General features: G+C 42.4%; 1 protein-coding gene across 1 annotated transcript in view; it reads right to left on the reverse strand.

Annotated features, from left to right (window-relative positions):
- Positions 1-15,609, reverse strand: part of sema6bb (sema domain, transmembrane domain (TM), and cytoplasmic domain, (semaphorin) 6Bb) — a 133,120-nt gene that overhangs the window by 27,701 nt on the left and 89,810 nt on the right. Inside the window, exons 12-16 of the mRNA XM_053859558.1 lie at positions 11,196-11,327; positions 10,680-10,829; positions 9,097-9,276; positions 5,565-5,705; positions 3,193-3,270 (exon numbers count right to left, since the gene is read on the reverse strand). Of these exons, the coding sequence (XP_053715533.1) occupies positions 3,193-3,270; positions 5,565-5,705; positions 9,097-9,276; positions 10,680-10,829; positions 11,196-11,327 (681 nt within the window). The remainder of the gene's footprint in view (positions 1-3,192; positions 3,271-5,564; positions 5,706-9,096; positions 9,277-10,679; positions 10,830-11,195; positions 11,328-15,609) is intronic.

Here is a 15,609-nt window from a genome sequence, read left to right on the forward strand (position 1 = left end):
GTCCTATAGCCTATAGAATAAACAGAAGAAAGTTTCAGAGACAAAGTTATAACAAACAAAAGAATGTGTATAACTTTCATTTCATACTGCGATACACCCCCCACCCCCACAACTGCCATATTTCAGGGAAAACAAATTTTTTTGAGAGATGGAATCAGATATTAACAGAGACAGTTGCAAGATCAAGTGAGGAGAAACTAACAAATATTTCTTCCGACCAAAAGATGATGAATCCACAGGAAGAATGAGGGAACAATGAGATTTTGTGTCTCACGTCACATTCAATAGGGCAAATGAAAGCATCCCTGCCGATGACAATAAATTTAAGAGACGAGTACCGCAGAAGCATCACAGGGCCCGATTCATCCGTGACCTTGCTGCTGTATTTGAGTAGCTTTGAGGAACATATTACAACTCTTATAGCAATGAATAGTGCAGACAATGAGTATTTTAGCCTTGAATGAAAACTAGTCCTCAGGAACACTGAATATTTCACTCAGTTTGGAACATTGCGCTCCCAGCTTTGCCAAGTGAAATTTGTGTTTCAGGAATGTGGGTCATCTATGATATTACATGACTAGATTCAATCACGATTAAAACATCTGAGATTAGTAATCTAAAACACAATCCAATGCTGGTAGACACAGATGATAAAAGCTTGTGTGTCTCGGCAGGATTATTGATATACAATTAAGCAAGTGTGTCAACAGGAAAGCGCTTTTGTTTTCACATCACTGTTAATGTTCAGCGCCTCAAAGAGAATGTAGGCTTGAAATTGTTGACTAAAATGGAAAATCATTAATGACGGATGAAGTGAGAGGCAGCAAAGGAAAAAGTGAAGACCAACCAGGTGACTTCAAAAAACAGCTGCTTCTTCTTTCATCAGCAGAACCCAAGGAAAACAGGCAGCAGCATGAAGCAGCACCAAATCCAATTCACAGCAAAATGTACCGTTTACGATTGGTATTAATAATCAAAAAAGTCAGAGCGGAACACAAATTGAATGAAACCTAATGGGGCGTGTAATATTCAGGTTTATCTTTATTGCAATAATAGATAGAAAACCCACTTACGAGCTCTATTAACATTTGGATTATTATTCTCTGGTTTACATTTTTTATGAGCTGCAGTACTTCAGATATTACTGGCACTTAGCTAATAGTCTTTACTCTTATCCAGCCACGGAGACACATATTGTTACTGTGTGGACTTAACACTTTGAAAGTCTGTTAGGATAAAGATGGTTGTTTATGGGTGCTACTTTGAACATGTGCATGTTGGCCCACAGGGGTCTTGTGGTTTTCAGGCACACTATTCTGTCCATCTTCAGCATAAAATTAAAGCCATTTCTAACCATCTCGTATTGAACAAAGAGGGAGTGTCCTGTACTAGGACACCTAGTGGTGAGCCACGGAACTGCATCCAGTGCAAATGGCCCACGGGCTGCAAGTTTGAGACCCCTGTTTTAGAGGCAAGACAAACTTGTGGATTTATACTACAATGATGACATGAATACAGATGGAAAAGGGGAGGGAAATATCAATCAAATAAACAAATAAAAAAAAACATTACAACTCAGATCAAACAAGTTTAAAAACTGTCAGTCAGTCAATCAGTTTATCATGTAACTATTCATAATTTATTAATAATTGATGCAGTCTGCTTGCATTGGCTTAAAATGGTGCTTAATCCTAATGAATCTGTCGTCCTATAAAACATTTACAACATACAATATTCTGACTTGAGTGAATGGATCGTCCTGGAAATGTGTATTGTGGCTCATCGTTGCAAATGGTTTTGTATGTTTTAAAATTCTATAAATAAGTTGGAATCGGAACAAAGTCTGCGCAGTCTTTGCTGGTTGAGATGTGACCAAGTCACATTTTTGCTAAGTTGGCTAGGATGTTCCAACTTGTGTCTTGGAACTGGAGTCTTAATGAAACCCCAAAAGTAAAAAACAAAAACAAACAAACAAAAAAAAAAGAAATCAGCCCAAAATCTTTGTTCACACTGATACAGTAAAACTTCATTTTTTTTCCATTCACAAATCTCCAGATGCTCCAATCAGCTTGTGGGTGACTGAAGCAGAGATGGAGCCAACATTCGCACTTATTGAGGCGAAACAACAAAATGACAAATGAGTCCGACATTCTTGAGAACCTGCAGCGCTTGTCAACCTAATAAAGAATAATGCCTTGTGTTTGCTCGGCTGCGTCTCCCAGACTGTGGGTCGTTTACTTTGTACACATTACACGTCTGTGAGTCTGCAAATTATCTTTACATCCCAAACGTTTCCTCCATGCGCTCCTCATTAAAGCATTCCACATTAAAGTGAAAGCAATCCATTCCACATGCTTGTTTGCCTGTTGGAAATGTCTCTATGCCCCGAATATTACCGATTTACTGGAAATGGTTTAATATCACCTTGTCGGCGGCCAGGTAATAAAAATGACATCTGGTCGATGCACCTGTTTTACATTTTGCTGTTTGGTGTTTGTTCTCTACGTTGGCCCTGAGATGAGCAACCATCTTTTACTGGGATCACTAAGTTGAACTGCACTTTTGTTGTTGGTGAACAGCTAAACCGTGTCTCCGACGTACTGATGCACTGCATCCCTGCGGAATCTGCACAGCATTCCTCAACTTCTGATCTAATGCGAGACCTATCTTCACTGTCTTCTGGGATCTGCTCATGAACGGAGCTTGCTCTAGTTCACGCAGAGGAAGTCCACAGAAACACGATGCAAGAATCGATTGGCGAGTTGACCGTCCTTGGTAAATGAAATCAAGACGAATACAGAGGCCTTTAATAGCATAAAGCAGACAGCCAGCGGTGGTCTTTAAGGCTTATGTTGTCTATTCTCCTGGCACTACACCTGTGTTTGAGCCCCTAATTCAATAAGCCGCCTGGCTAAAGAGAGATTTGATTTCACTGGAGGCTGGCAGCAGCGGCCGGAGGTGAGTCAGCCAGACGGACTGTCACGGCTCACACATGGGAGCACAGACATTTGCTCTGAAGGAGGCAGTGGCAAAAAAAAAAAACATTCAGTGTGAAATCTGTTCGGAACAACATCCGGAAACTGTGACGACACGTGCTCGACAGTCTATCTTTTCTATTATAACTCTCCCTACAAACTGTCCATCATTTTTGTGCTCAAAACCTGAAGCTGTAATTGTGTTTGTGAGTCTCACCTGGTCCCAGGTCTGAGGAAGGAGCAGGTGCTTCCTCTCGTCCAGCCACAGTACGGGTCCCTGGAGGCAATACAGTTCCTGCACACACATTATTAAGGGTTACTATTTGTTTCCTCTATTCTTAAAAAATGTTTGGTTCGGCCTGGTGTGAATGGTCTGCAAAAATCACACTCATCGGTCATTAAAAACCCGTAATGCACTCCAACAGTTGTAGATCTTCTTCGAGCAATTCCTGCTTGCACTGGGTAACTGCCTCCTCTACTTGAATCCATCTTGTCCATGTCCTCCTTTATCACATCCGTGAACCTAAGAGGTCACCTTCCTTTTCTTCTTTGGTCCAGCACTTCCATCTCGAAATTTCTTCATCCAACATGTTCCATGTCAAAACCCTTCTACATGACCTGTCCCTCGTCGTGTCCTCGCTATTCAGTCCCCATGAAAACCTGAGCATCTTCAACTATGACACTCCCAACTCTGCTTCTTGCCTTCGGTCCAAGCTACTGTCTCTAAACCAGGGGTCTCAAACCTGTGGCCCGGGGGCCATTTGTGTTGATCCTCGTGGGGGACCCCCCTCTTTGAATTCCAATGGATGACCTTTTGGCTTTCAGACATGCAATGATGACCTCAACCCCATGCCAGTCACTTGTGGGATGACTTGTGGTCCGTTTAAAGGAGGCAGTTCGATAGATCTTCAACAGCCTCACGGTCATTCAGATTATTTTAATGTAAATAACTGCATCAGAAGATGCAAAGAGACCAATGACAGGTGGCAAAACCAAAAGACCTCTCACTGCGCTGACCTTCAGCCCAGCCTCTCCAAGACTTTGCCTCTGAGGCCCCTGCGCCAAACCTTATATCATGGCAGGTCTCACAACTATAGAGCTTCCATTTCATTCTAGCGGAATCTCTTCTGCCAGTGATCTGTTCCTCCCTACCTGCACTCTCTTCTTCACCTTCCTGAATCTGGCTGATCAATCCCACACACTGAAAATGGTTTCACTACCTCTGTCCGTCACACTTCACCACTGTTTCACAGTACTCACATGTACGTATGTCTTACGATCAAGGAAAACTGACCTCATGCTTTATGATTGAGATATATATATATATATATATATATATATATATATATATATATATATGTGTGTGTGTGTGTGTGTGTGTGTAACCGAAATATAAGCTAACATGATAGAAGAATATTGGTTTTTCACCTTTGAAAGCAATGAATGAGGCGCTGTTTGTCTAAAATACCATGAAAACATCATCATGTGATTGTAAATTGAAAGTGCAAATATTCAAGTGAGCTCCCGTGAATCACATTGCTAAATAACATATAGTTATCAGTACTGGTCCAATATTAAGATGAATTTAGCAAGGCCGAATCATTAAACAGCTAATTATTCATGGATTATTCTATCCATAGATTTTCAGTGTTATGTGCTGAAAAGTTTCCCACATGTGGAGCTAACGAACGTGATCACCATAAAAATGTTTAGGCAGAGAAGTCGAGCCGCGAGTTGAAAAGGAATATTTACGTTCGCTGAAGACTTCGGATGGCCCAGAAAAATGATCAATAGCGGCACACGAAGGATCGCAGCGCCCGCATGAATAAATCAGAGACACTGTGGAAAACTCTTCAAAGGTTAAAAACACAGATCTGAAGTGAAGTGTGAGTAAGAGATGTTGAACATGCTTGCATACAGAGCAAGACGCACACACACAAACACAGGCGCGGCAGCGCACACTTCAAAAGCTGGTGAGTGCTTCTGCGTTTCACGCTTGTATAACTCACCTGGATCAGTGAACGCACTTACACGCCTGATCTGCTGGTGAGTGTAGCAGCGGTTCCCAAAACTTAACACAACCAGCAACAATGAAATTGTAAAATGTTTCTGACTACTTTGAACCCACGCCGGATGTATATTTTACAGTCTTCGCTGCAGTTTATTAAAATTTAAGTGAGTGATTTTGTTTCCTATTTAAGGAGCGTTTGCGGCCGGAGTAAAAGTGGTAATGCATTTGTTCATCACATGAAAGTGACGGCAGAACTGGCCGGTGCTAGAATGGCAGAACTGATCCAAGTGTCCTTTTAATATCCGGACAGAGAGAGGGAGACCATTAAAAACAAGACCTCAGTAGTAGAGCTACCAGCAAAGTGTTGGTGTCATGATGATTGTGTCAAATAAATCAGAAGTAGCACTCTCAGGATTTATAAAATAATACCGCAGTGCGCCTGAAATATGCAGCACAGCGCTATCGACAGATTATTCACTTGCTCAAGGGCATGTTAAGAGTTATTTTTAGTCGTCTTAGTTGGTCGTCCAGCAGCTCTGGAGTTGGCAGACATTCACATTTCATTGTTGCAGACTGACCTCATGCATCGGGAGTAGAGTTGGCAGCGAGCCACTGGGACTCTGACCACACAGGAGGGAAAGACCAGGAGCAGCATGTGACTGGCCCGGTCCAGAGACAACGACAACAACTGCCTCGCCTGTGGGGAATCTTCAGCACACCTGCGAGACACAGAGGTGGTGAGGCAATTGTGAATCCAACAAAAATAAAACATATTACAGGTTTCCAAAGCATCAAAACTATGAATAGAATGCATAAAAGGGTGAGCATCAACAATGGCATTTCAAATGAGAATATGAATCATTGTCAGCCTCTTTACCAGATGGGTTGGCTTGTCTTTTTTCTCATGACACATGAGTTGTATAAAGGGAGACTATAGAATGAATATATCTACAGGTGAATATGGTAAAGAGTGAAGTTATGACTCACAAACTGGATGTTACATAGAGAGGGGAGAGAGTCAAAATAAAAGAACCTCTCAAACACTAATGTGTGAGACTTTCGTCCATGCAATTGCTGCAAGCATAACAACATATTTATTGGCCCACGTCATGCACAGCGATCATCCATTCGCAGGACTGATGACTCAATCCTCATTTTTCTAGTGAATAAAATGACTCAGTGTTAATGACGGAGTTAGAAAATACGCACCACAGCATTAGTTCTTCCATGGTGCGCTGACATTTCATTTCAAGCAATGATCCTCTATTTCACTGACCATTTTGGGTCAACTTTTGTACGTGAATGATATAAAAAAAAAAAACTTTATTGAAAGAGAAATTACAGACAAAGTTTGCGCCCACCAGGGAAAGAAAAAGGCGGCTGCTGTGACTCACTGTTGCGAAATGATGACTCAATGTTCCAAACAGAAAGACCAAAACAAATTTGTACTCGATTTTGTATTCTTCTCGGACCAAAACAAATTGAATTTCAGGATGACGCACACTGCATCTCTATTTCAAACACCTGTATTGTTATCACTGGTGAAGCCTTTTGTTGTGTCAGCTGTAGCTGACTAACAGGACAGTTAACAGATGAGAGATAATCTCAGTTGGACACTTTAAAATGTTTACAATGAGACTATCAACAGGTTTTCCTCAGTGTGCTAAGTCGCTGCTATTGCATTGACAGTCGGACAAATTCAAAATGACAGTTAGAGTAGCAGGTCATGTCCAGCTAACCCAAGTGTCAGCACAACCAGCAAACGTCGGAGCTTCTGCAGCACAAGCCTTTATTTCTTGAAGTGTGATGATTGACAAATAGCTTCAGTGGCTTGAATTGGACAGAAAGCTGGAATGGGGAAATCTACTGATGCAACACGCCTGAAAGACATGCGCGTGTCCTTTTGCATTCAGTGAGTCAGAAACTAGTCGTGATGTTTTGAAATCACCTGCATGAATGCCTGAGAACCAGCGGAGTGATTTTCAAAGGATTTTTTTTTTGTTATTAAATAAACCTCATTGATATATACATTTATTTGTATCTGGGATGTGACGCTGCACAAGGTGATGTTGTGATAGCTGGACTGACTTCCCTACTACACTGACATCATCCCTCAACACACTGGCACGGCTCCACATCCACTGTCAGCTCCCTCATTTCTCTCGTCATCAATATCACTCTTTTTGTCACAACTGCAGCGGAGAAACTACGCGGTGAAACAAATGAGTATCTGCGACTGCCAGCAGATGGAGGGACATTTATTACTGTAAAAATGAGTCGGATGACTCCACTCAATACATCACAAATGTATTCTATCATATTTTTCCGTGGACAAAATTCAGTTTAGCTTGTTGGCTAAGAATTACATTCATGCAAGATATGAGAAAGCCTCCTCTAAAGTGGGGGATAATCACCAACCAGAAGACATTATTTTCCTCCCCAGACTCCAAGGACACGGAAGGCAGCGTCGCCACTCAGAACAAAAACACAAATGAAGATTGAGAAAGGAGGGTAGTGACGTCTCAAAGCTGCCTGCCTCATGAAAAATGTTAATTAGAAAAGCAACAGAGGAGCGAATTGAATTCCGGCGATGCAATACCGCAGATTGTCACACCAAAGATACATCATCAATTTTTCAGTGTGAAGATAACGTGATTAAATCCTCCGTTTATTCCCCTCCTCTCCCTTTTACCTCTGACACAGTTTCTCGGCCTCATTAGAAGATGTTGACATTTCTTAATAAGAAATCGTTTTCACGCATCTGTGTTCTCTCCAAGTGCAGAACAATTCTCACACATGTGCACCTCTGAAGGAATATATGAGATTCTCTGCAAAACAAGCAGCATTTTTATTTGTTTTTTTTGCACCTACTGCTCTTCAGCCAATAATCCAATACTGGATGAGAGTTGTTTGCTCATCCATCAGTCAGTTTCCTGACACCAACACCAGACAGTGTTGGCATCCTTAGCAAAGAGGCACGGACCTTCCTCGCTTCCCCCTGCTTCAGCTCCTCTGGGGGAATAGTGAGGCCTCCTCAGGCTAGTCATGGGATGCACCCGTCCCATTTTATTCCTCGGTCAGCCTGAGGAGGCCTCACTATTACCCCAGAGGAGCGAGACAAGAGGGCTTCCTCTCAGGGAGGCATCTTGACTCATTGCCCAAGACACCTCAACTGTCTTGGAGAAGCAGCTGTTCTCCTCTGAGCCTCTCCTCCAGAGGGCCGGGATTCACGTCAACCAGAAAATTCAGTTTTGGATTTTACCTGAGCTCAGAAGACGCTGCACACTTTGACTATCAACCTCTCTCTTCATCATCTTTCACCGCAGGCAGGAGCTCATTCTTCAACTAGTCCCAGCTCAGACCTGTCTCTGTTTTTAACTCAACACCAACAATCCTTGTACGATTGAAACATTTATTCATAACATGGAATAGCATCATTATTACATGCTGCTGATGGTGATGCTAAATGCTGTTAAACAGTCGCAGACAAGGACCTGGAGCTATACTAAATATGCAATATGAAATGTTCATATACTGCCAAAAAAAGTTAGTTCTGTTGAATTAGAGCATTAAATAGGTGTGAAACTGAATTCTAACTCAGCACAGTGTTGCACTTTGTAAGAAACAGAAACATGACTCGACGACAAGCTAACTCCAATAGCTCCTGCCAACGTGTCCATTTGGTAAACCAGCTCTTCAGCCTCAGTACGAGGGAAGATTCCCTTTGTTTATCAATGTGCATTATGTATTTTGTACAGCGGACCTGTGTAACACTCAGTTAGTTTCAATCTTTATTTTTATCTGACCACTGACTATTACAGAACCGACCGATGTCCGACAGTGCCAAGAGCGATTTATCACTTGCAGAACGATGTAGTCCTTTGTTGTCATGAACCTGCTCTTCTTCCTCAAAAACTATTGCCAAATTGCTCAAATCTTTGCTGATATTGCTCATCACTTCCTCTGCATCCATGCATGACCACGAACTGCAAGACTGTGTGACAGCCATGCAATGGTGGACATCACACAACTGTTGATATTCGCCAGCAGGTATCTAGATGATTCAACTCCAGCATCATCACTGAGAGCGTGCACCTTGTTTTCGCTTACCTCTCAGGGTTGAATCCCTCCAGCTCCTCCAGGAAGACGTTGCTGTTCGAAATGCTGTTGTCCTGACTCGGCATAATGAGGAACTTGAGGATGGTCCCTCTGCTGGATCCGAGGAAAAGCACGGTGCGGTTTCTGTGCGGGCCGGCTTCCGTGTCCACAACAATCTTGTTCAGCTGATACCTGCAGAGGAGACCACAGCAGTGCTGCATTACCACAGAGCTAAAACTCATTTGGAAATGTGAGGCTCTGCTGGAGGCCATTTTATATTACAAGAACACTTTCATAAAACTCGCTTGAATCTGATGAATTGTGAGAGAGATTTGCTGCTGCTGCTACTCCTAACAAAACCAATTAAAATGCAATGATTAAAGTTGTGCTCATGTAATTACACTAATCGTGGCTTTCAAAGTGAGCATCACTTATACCACTAAATTCACGGCAACAAAAGGAAAGAATATCATTTATTTCCAACTACTCCTGGCGGCAGCTGAGGAAGAAAAGATCATATGTCGGTTCATGTGGGACTTGATGTGCTGCAGCTGCTCGACTGCTACCACAGAACAAACAGCAAGAACTTCAACAGAAGGTGTTTACAGCCACAGAAGTCAGGCCATGTGTGTGTGTGTGTGTGTGCCCAAAACATCATGATGATAAAGTGCTAACTGTTTCGTCGAGTATCTGATGAAGAAGCTGTAATTTCCGCCTGGATTTTGTTTAATGACGAATAACAGAGTAGAAAACGCACATTTTTCAAGTAATGGAGGAGCGTTTTGACGAGAGTGAGGGGTATTTATGGCTGCACACATACAGGCACAGATTTTTCTAAACTAAACTCTGTCGCAACAAGAGGCTGAGGAAAGGCAGCTGTGGTATAATAAATTCTCAGATAAAAACCCAAGTTTGGTCTGGGCCAAAACATCAGGCCCTGATCTGATCTCACACGCTTGTCATGTTTTTCAGGGGAGTCTTCAGTGATTTATGAACAGTGTTTGAAAGAAGGGAACAAGGAGTGAAAAAACACTACACGCACAGCAGTGCGCATTAGTTGCCATGGAGATGTACAGTGTAAGAAAGCGGTGAGCAATTAAATCTCCTAAGGGGCCACATTATACACTGCGACCATTGGCTGTCAAGCCAAAAGACAGATGCACAAATGAAATATTTGCGTTATAATGAACTTAAAAACAGCGAGCCTTCTTTTGCAGGCAACAGATTCCAATTCATTCTCTGATATTGTTTTTATCGAGTGCCACCTGCAATTATAAAGCATGGAAATGCAATTACGCCATGACAATATATGCTTAAAATACGTTATTTCATTATACATTACTTCGGTTTATATACAATTTTTATGAAAGGATTCTTAATACAAATCATATTGGAATATCTTCTAAGAGGAGAATATCTTGGTAACATAATTGACAAAACACAAAACAAACATGATATAAAGGAGAGGTATTTTTTCAATATCTTTCAATATACATATGACTAGTTTTGCTCACACCTCAAGGGGCCACATAAACGCAGGCAAAGAGCCGCACTTTGCACCCACCAAGTGAAGCTAAGCAAACGCCAGCACTCACCTGACCATGGTCTTGACAATCCATGGTCTTTGTCCGATCGATGGAACAGCTTCATCCATCAGAGGATGGGTCTTAACAAAGTTCAACATCTCATCAGGAAAGGAGTTGGAGGAATTGAACTTGGATCCTTGAACAGCACAACCTCCAGGCCTGGAAGAAATCACGAAGTTGAGTCAGAGCAGATTGGTTTGTAACAACTGCAGGGAACTTAATATAACTCAAATAAAGTTATCGCCCCAAGTAATGACCCACAATCTTGTTGAAGGAGTTAGCAAGCAGAAAAACTGTGCCAAGCACATTTTGTGTAGCTGATGTTTGTGTTAGTTGATCAAAACTCAACAAAAGTCATCAGTTTTCCCAGCACAGTGAGAGTATGTCCCACTAACTGTGTCTGTGTGCAGACGTAGGAACATGAAAGTGATCCGGCATCAGTACACCACGTCAATGAAGCTGTTTCATTCACTCATCGCCAGACAGCAAGAATGCAGGTGCATGAATGAAGTTGACCATCTGCACCTCGGCTTCGGGATGACTTCATCTGGAACCGGGGTCCAAATGGACTCTGGTGATTTCTGCTCCTTGAACCTCCCATCAAACACAGTGGCCAGCTGCTCCATGTCAAACGCACAAACTGCGGAACCTGGAATACTGAGGGAAAAGACAGACAGTCAGTGGGGAGAAAAATGCATGACGTGAGCTATTCAAGAGAAATCAGTGTAGACAGAAAGTGTTACAGGACACAAGCTTAAATGGATAATACCCGGCAGAAATGGATATGAAATAAAACAGACACAATGTTTAAAAAGAAAAAAAAAAAGAAAAACTTGGCTGAAATATTAACATTTGATGGTTGAAGCCAAATGTCACTGGTACAGCGAGAGGAAGAGAAAGGCAGATGCTGTCAACTCAGTGGGCGAGGAAGGATCCTCAGCGAATGCAAACGTGGGACTGGATCCATGGAAAAACGTGTTGGCAGGAAATCCTCTGATATAAAACGTGATAGGAAATGAGTCACAGACAATTCCAGCTAGCACGGTGGGAGGGAAGATTCTTGTGAAAGAAACAAATCTAACAGAATTTTCCAATAAAAAAGGCTGTCATGGTTCACAGGCAGTCCAACTACTGAAGACCCCGACAGCTGGGGGAGCAAACAGAACATCTGCTGAGCAAGACTTTAACAAATAAACAGAGTCTCTTTCAAAGTAAAAGGTAAACATTCATCATATGATTTACAAGTGAACTAGAACAGCAGTGTTGGGAAGAGATAAGCTGTGCGTTTTAGACGACCAGTCTAGCATTTCCTGTTCTGACTCAACTCTTTGCCCTGGAAGCGTCACAGCAGATGACTTATGGAGTGAGTCGCGTGGGAAGTGTGAATACCGTAGCAATGAACAAACATCCTGGATGAAGCTTTTTTCCTAAGTTAAAAAAAAACACGATTTAATCTTGTCTTCCAACTCGTATTTTAAGGACCCCTCTTATGAAGAGCCCCATTTCTCTGCAGCCAGCAGTCCCATCTCCATTGAGCGCCACTGTGAAACTCACTGTAGTCTTTGTAGGGGAGGCTGTGCTAAAGGCTGGATTTCGGGTGCAGAGGGGAGCCGTGAGCTCCTGATGTGCCATTTGATTTGATCCCGCCGTTCTGCACTTATCATTCATAGGCAGGGATGTGGCTTCACCCCGGGCATGCGTGTCAGAGCCGCAGGCTCATCTGAGGACGATATGGTTTCTCTTCCAGGACCCCCGGCAGCAGATGTTCTGAGTGACATATCTGCCAGCGATGCGTCCCCACCTGTCTTCTGCTTCGCAATCTTTCTTTCTTACATAATAAACTTTCAGATCTTGGAGACTTTCAGGATCTCTATCTTTCATCAGTTTGGGAGCTTATTGCCACAGTTTTCAAGGGTAGAAAGTTTTCTTTAAAGTTTCCACACTACGACACGACTAGCCCCTCAAAACACCACCAGTGAGTTTGTAGCAACAGCACCACACAGCCTGTTCTGAGCTAGTTTTTGTGAAAAATCAACATAGGCCAGTCATGAAAGTAAAGTATAAGTATACAGCAACTGTTGTTCAGTGCATCAACCACATGCGTGCAAAAACAAAGCAGAAAAAAGAAGAAGAAAACATCTATCGATCTAGCAAATTCTATTCTTTATTCACTTTCAGTTGGTTTCTTCACATAGCCTAGTCCTAATTGACAGGTTTCATGTCAAGCCTTGGTGAACTGTAAAGCCCAGTCATACAGATCAGGAAATTATTCTAATCTAATTGCATTGTGCCCAAATTTGGTCACAAAAATTTGAATCTGGAGCCCAGGAAATCTGTGTTGTGATTGCGATAGCTCTAAATGTGTTGACGACTAAAATGTGATTATTTCTGCAGCACTATTGCTAACTTTCGCTTATCCACATGTGAACCACAACTTAGTAAAGGCTAAAATAAAGGCTCCAACAACGGCAAGTAAGAACAACTTCCAAAATGATGACAACATAATGTCGAACGTGTTCAATACATGACCAAATAAGAGCTAGCTAGACTTGTCGCCTGTAGCTAGTTAGAGGGGATTTTCAGTCTTCAGACGAGAACTGATCTTAAAAACCAGTTCTCCATCTGGTCCTTGTACTCCTCGTTCTGCCTCATCCGCACCTGCTGCATCCACTTTGCAAAATTTGGCTTCCTGAGCCTTCCTCACTGGACTCAAAACAAACATGGCCTCCTGCTCTGAGCAAACACATGATTTGTTTTCGCAGTGTCCCTGCACAGCTTCATTAAGCCAAATTAAGCCTCAATTCACCTTTTCCCTCAGAGACCATCATTAAAACAGCAATTAAGAAATGGCAACATGAAGTACTTCAACCACAAATGTGATTAATCTCTCAAGTCCATGTAGAAAATCACTTTTCTGCTATGAGGGTTCAGGGGAACCAACTCAACATATATGGGGTCGAAGTTGAATCACGTCCTTGAGGGGATTCTCCCATCAGAAAGCACAAAACAAGTTTTTTTTTCCTTAACAGTGAAGCTGCTGCTTCATTCCGTGTCTAATTCCGTAACAAATCAGATGACAAATGACCAAAGGTGCTGGGAAACAAAGCTGATCTGCAATAGGAATGCACCTTTGGCTGAGCGTGCTACAGTAAACCATATGAAAACAAGCACCAAGTAAACTTCAAAACAAAAGTTACTATGATGGATGTCTTTGTAAGAAAGAAGTCATGCATCTGTCATCTTCCAAGGTTGAACAACTTCAACACAACAGTGGGAAAGTCAGTGTTAATCCAGGATTTTCTCCGGGTATTGCAGAACAACACTCCCATATGTGGCGCCCCAAGAAAAATGGCAGGAGGAAAATGACAGCACTCCAAGGTAGTGGTTCACGCTGCTCTCACTGTGAGATGCCAGCTCAAGCAATTTGTCTAGCAAGCGGTTAGGCAGTGTGCCGCCGCGACCGCGAGGGGAGCAGAGGGAGTAGTGCAGATCACCTCACAGAAATTCTTATTCAGTCCGGAGTAATTTCCTTCCATTACTGGACATTTATATCGCTTGCTTTGAACCCACCATCCAGCCTTTTGTTTATGTAAAATAGTGGCAGTTAATCCAAGCAGAGCTTTGTGTTTGTTCAGCTGGTTCTTTGCTCTTCTGTGATGTAATTATGGGGAGCCATTGACAGTGTTTGTGCAAGTGTGTGTGCAGGGAAAAGAATGTGAAGAATCTATCCGCCTCTGCAGGCAGGAGCCCTTGGTCCAGAAGTGAAGGAAAGATGCAGCCGATGAAAGAGTTTTTTGAAAGCGAGGATGTGCATGTCTGTTATTGACTTCCATGCTCGGTTTTCTCACCCTTCAAGGCCTTGTGAATGGACTCCTCAGGCACTGTTGGCTGCCTTCTCCTTTCCTGTTTCAGTTTTTGTTAAACCTTTCATTAAGTCCGAGAGCTTCACTTCAACTGACGCTTGTTGTATGATAGCAAAGATCAGCGACTCTATTTTTGTGCAACTGAGAAGTATTCATCCCAGAGACCTTGTTGATTCAGAATGAGGTAAAAACAACTTCTTCAGTCACTATTTAGTGGCTCATGAATTCATCATGCAGCGATAAACTGATCTGGAGAGCGATGTTTGAAATCTGTTGCAGCTTCCTGTGAGGGTCACGAGTGTCCTTGGAACATACTGTAGATGATACATGTCATGCAGTATGGTTTTTCACCCCACCTTACTATACATTATTGGGAACACAAACACTCACTGTGAGCATGTGTTTTGCTGGTTTTGAGACCTACAGTGGCATCTGATGCCATGTCACTGCACTTGCTCAATAGCATTTTTATGAGCAGAACTTTTTTTTCCTATTTTTTAGGAAGTCACAAGAACAACAACTGCATTTTCAGAAAATGAGTTAGACAAAACTAGATGGGCCTCCGCAGCACTGATCTGTTCAACACTGAGAGAGAAAACAGACACAGAACTTGGAAAACGCAATAGGAACATTTAAGTCACTTTTGGCTATGTAAGTGTTCCTATACTGTGCAGGCGGCCCTCTGGTGTGCTTCTGGTCAAACAAGTAACTTCTAATCTAATTTCCTTTGGATGCATTTCATACAGGGGAGTATAAAAATACACACAGAAAGCAAGCAAATTGCTGTGACCAAAGCCAGGGTCTGCTGTGAGAATGCACGACTCTCCTCCCATCACTGTCGGCTGGGTGGTAAATGCTTTTCCATGTGAAGGGTGAGTGGCCGTCATGCTGGGCTACCTCAGTCATCCATAGACTCGTGGACAAGCTAATACCTGAGCGAATACATTTTTAAAAATGGTGGTAAAAATACTATCAATTAATTGACGATACGCATTTTCAGATCAGAATCACAGCCACGTCTCTGACATGCTGACTTTTCTCCTCGGAGCACAGACATGCATTTGCCTTTTTTCCAC

This window comes from Synchiropus splendidus, chromosome 1 (assembly GCF_027744825.2).
Source record: "Synchiropus splendidus isolate RoL2022-P1 chromosome 1, RoL_Sspl_1.0, whole genome shotgun sequence".
In the NCBI taxonomy this organism is placed as follows: domain Eukaryota; kingdom Metazoa; phylum Chordata; class Actinopteri; order Syngnathiformes; family Callionymidae; genus Synchiropus; species Synchiropus splendidus.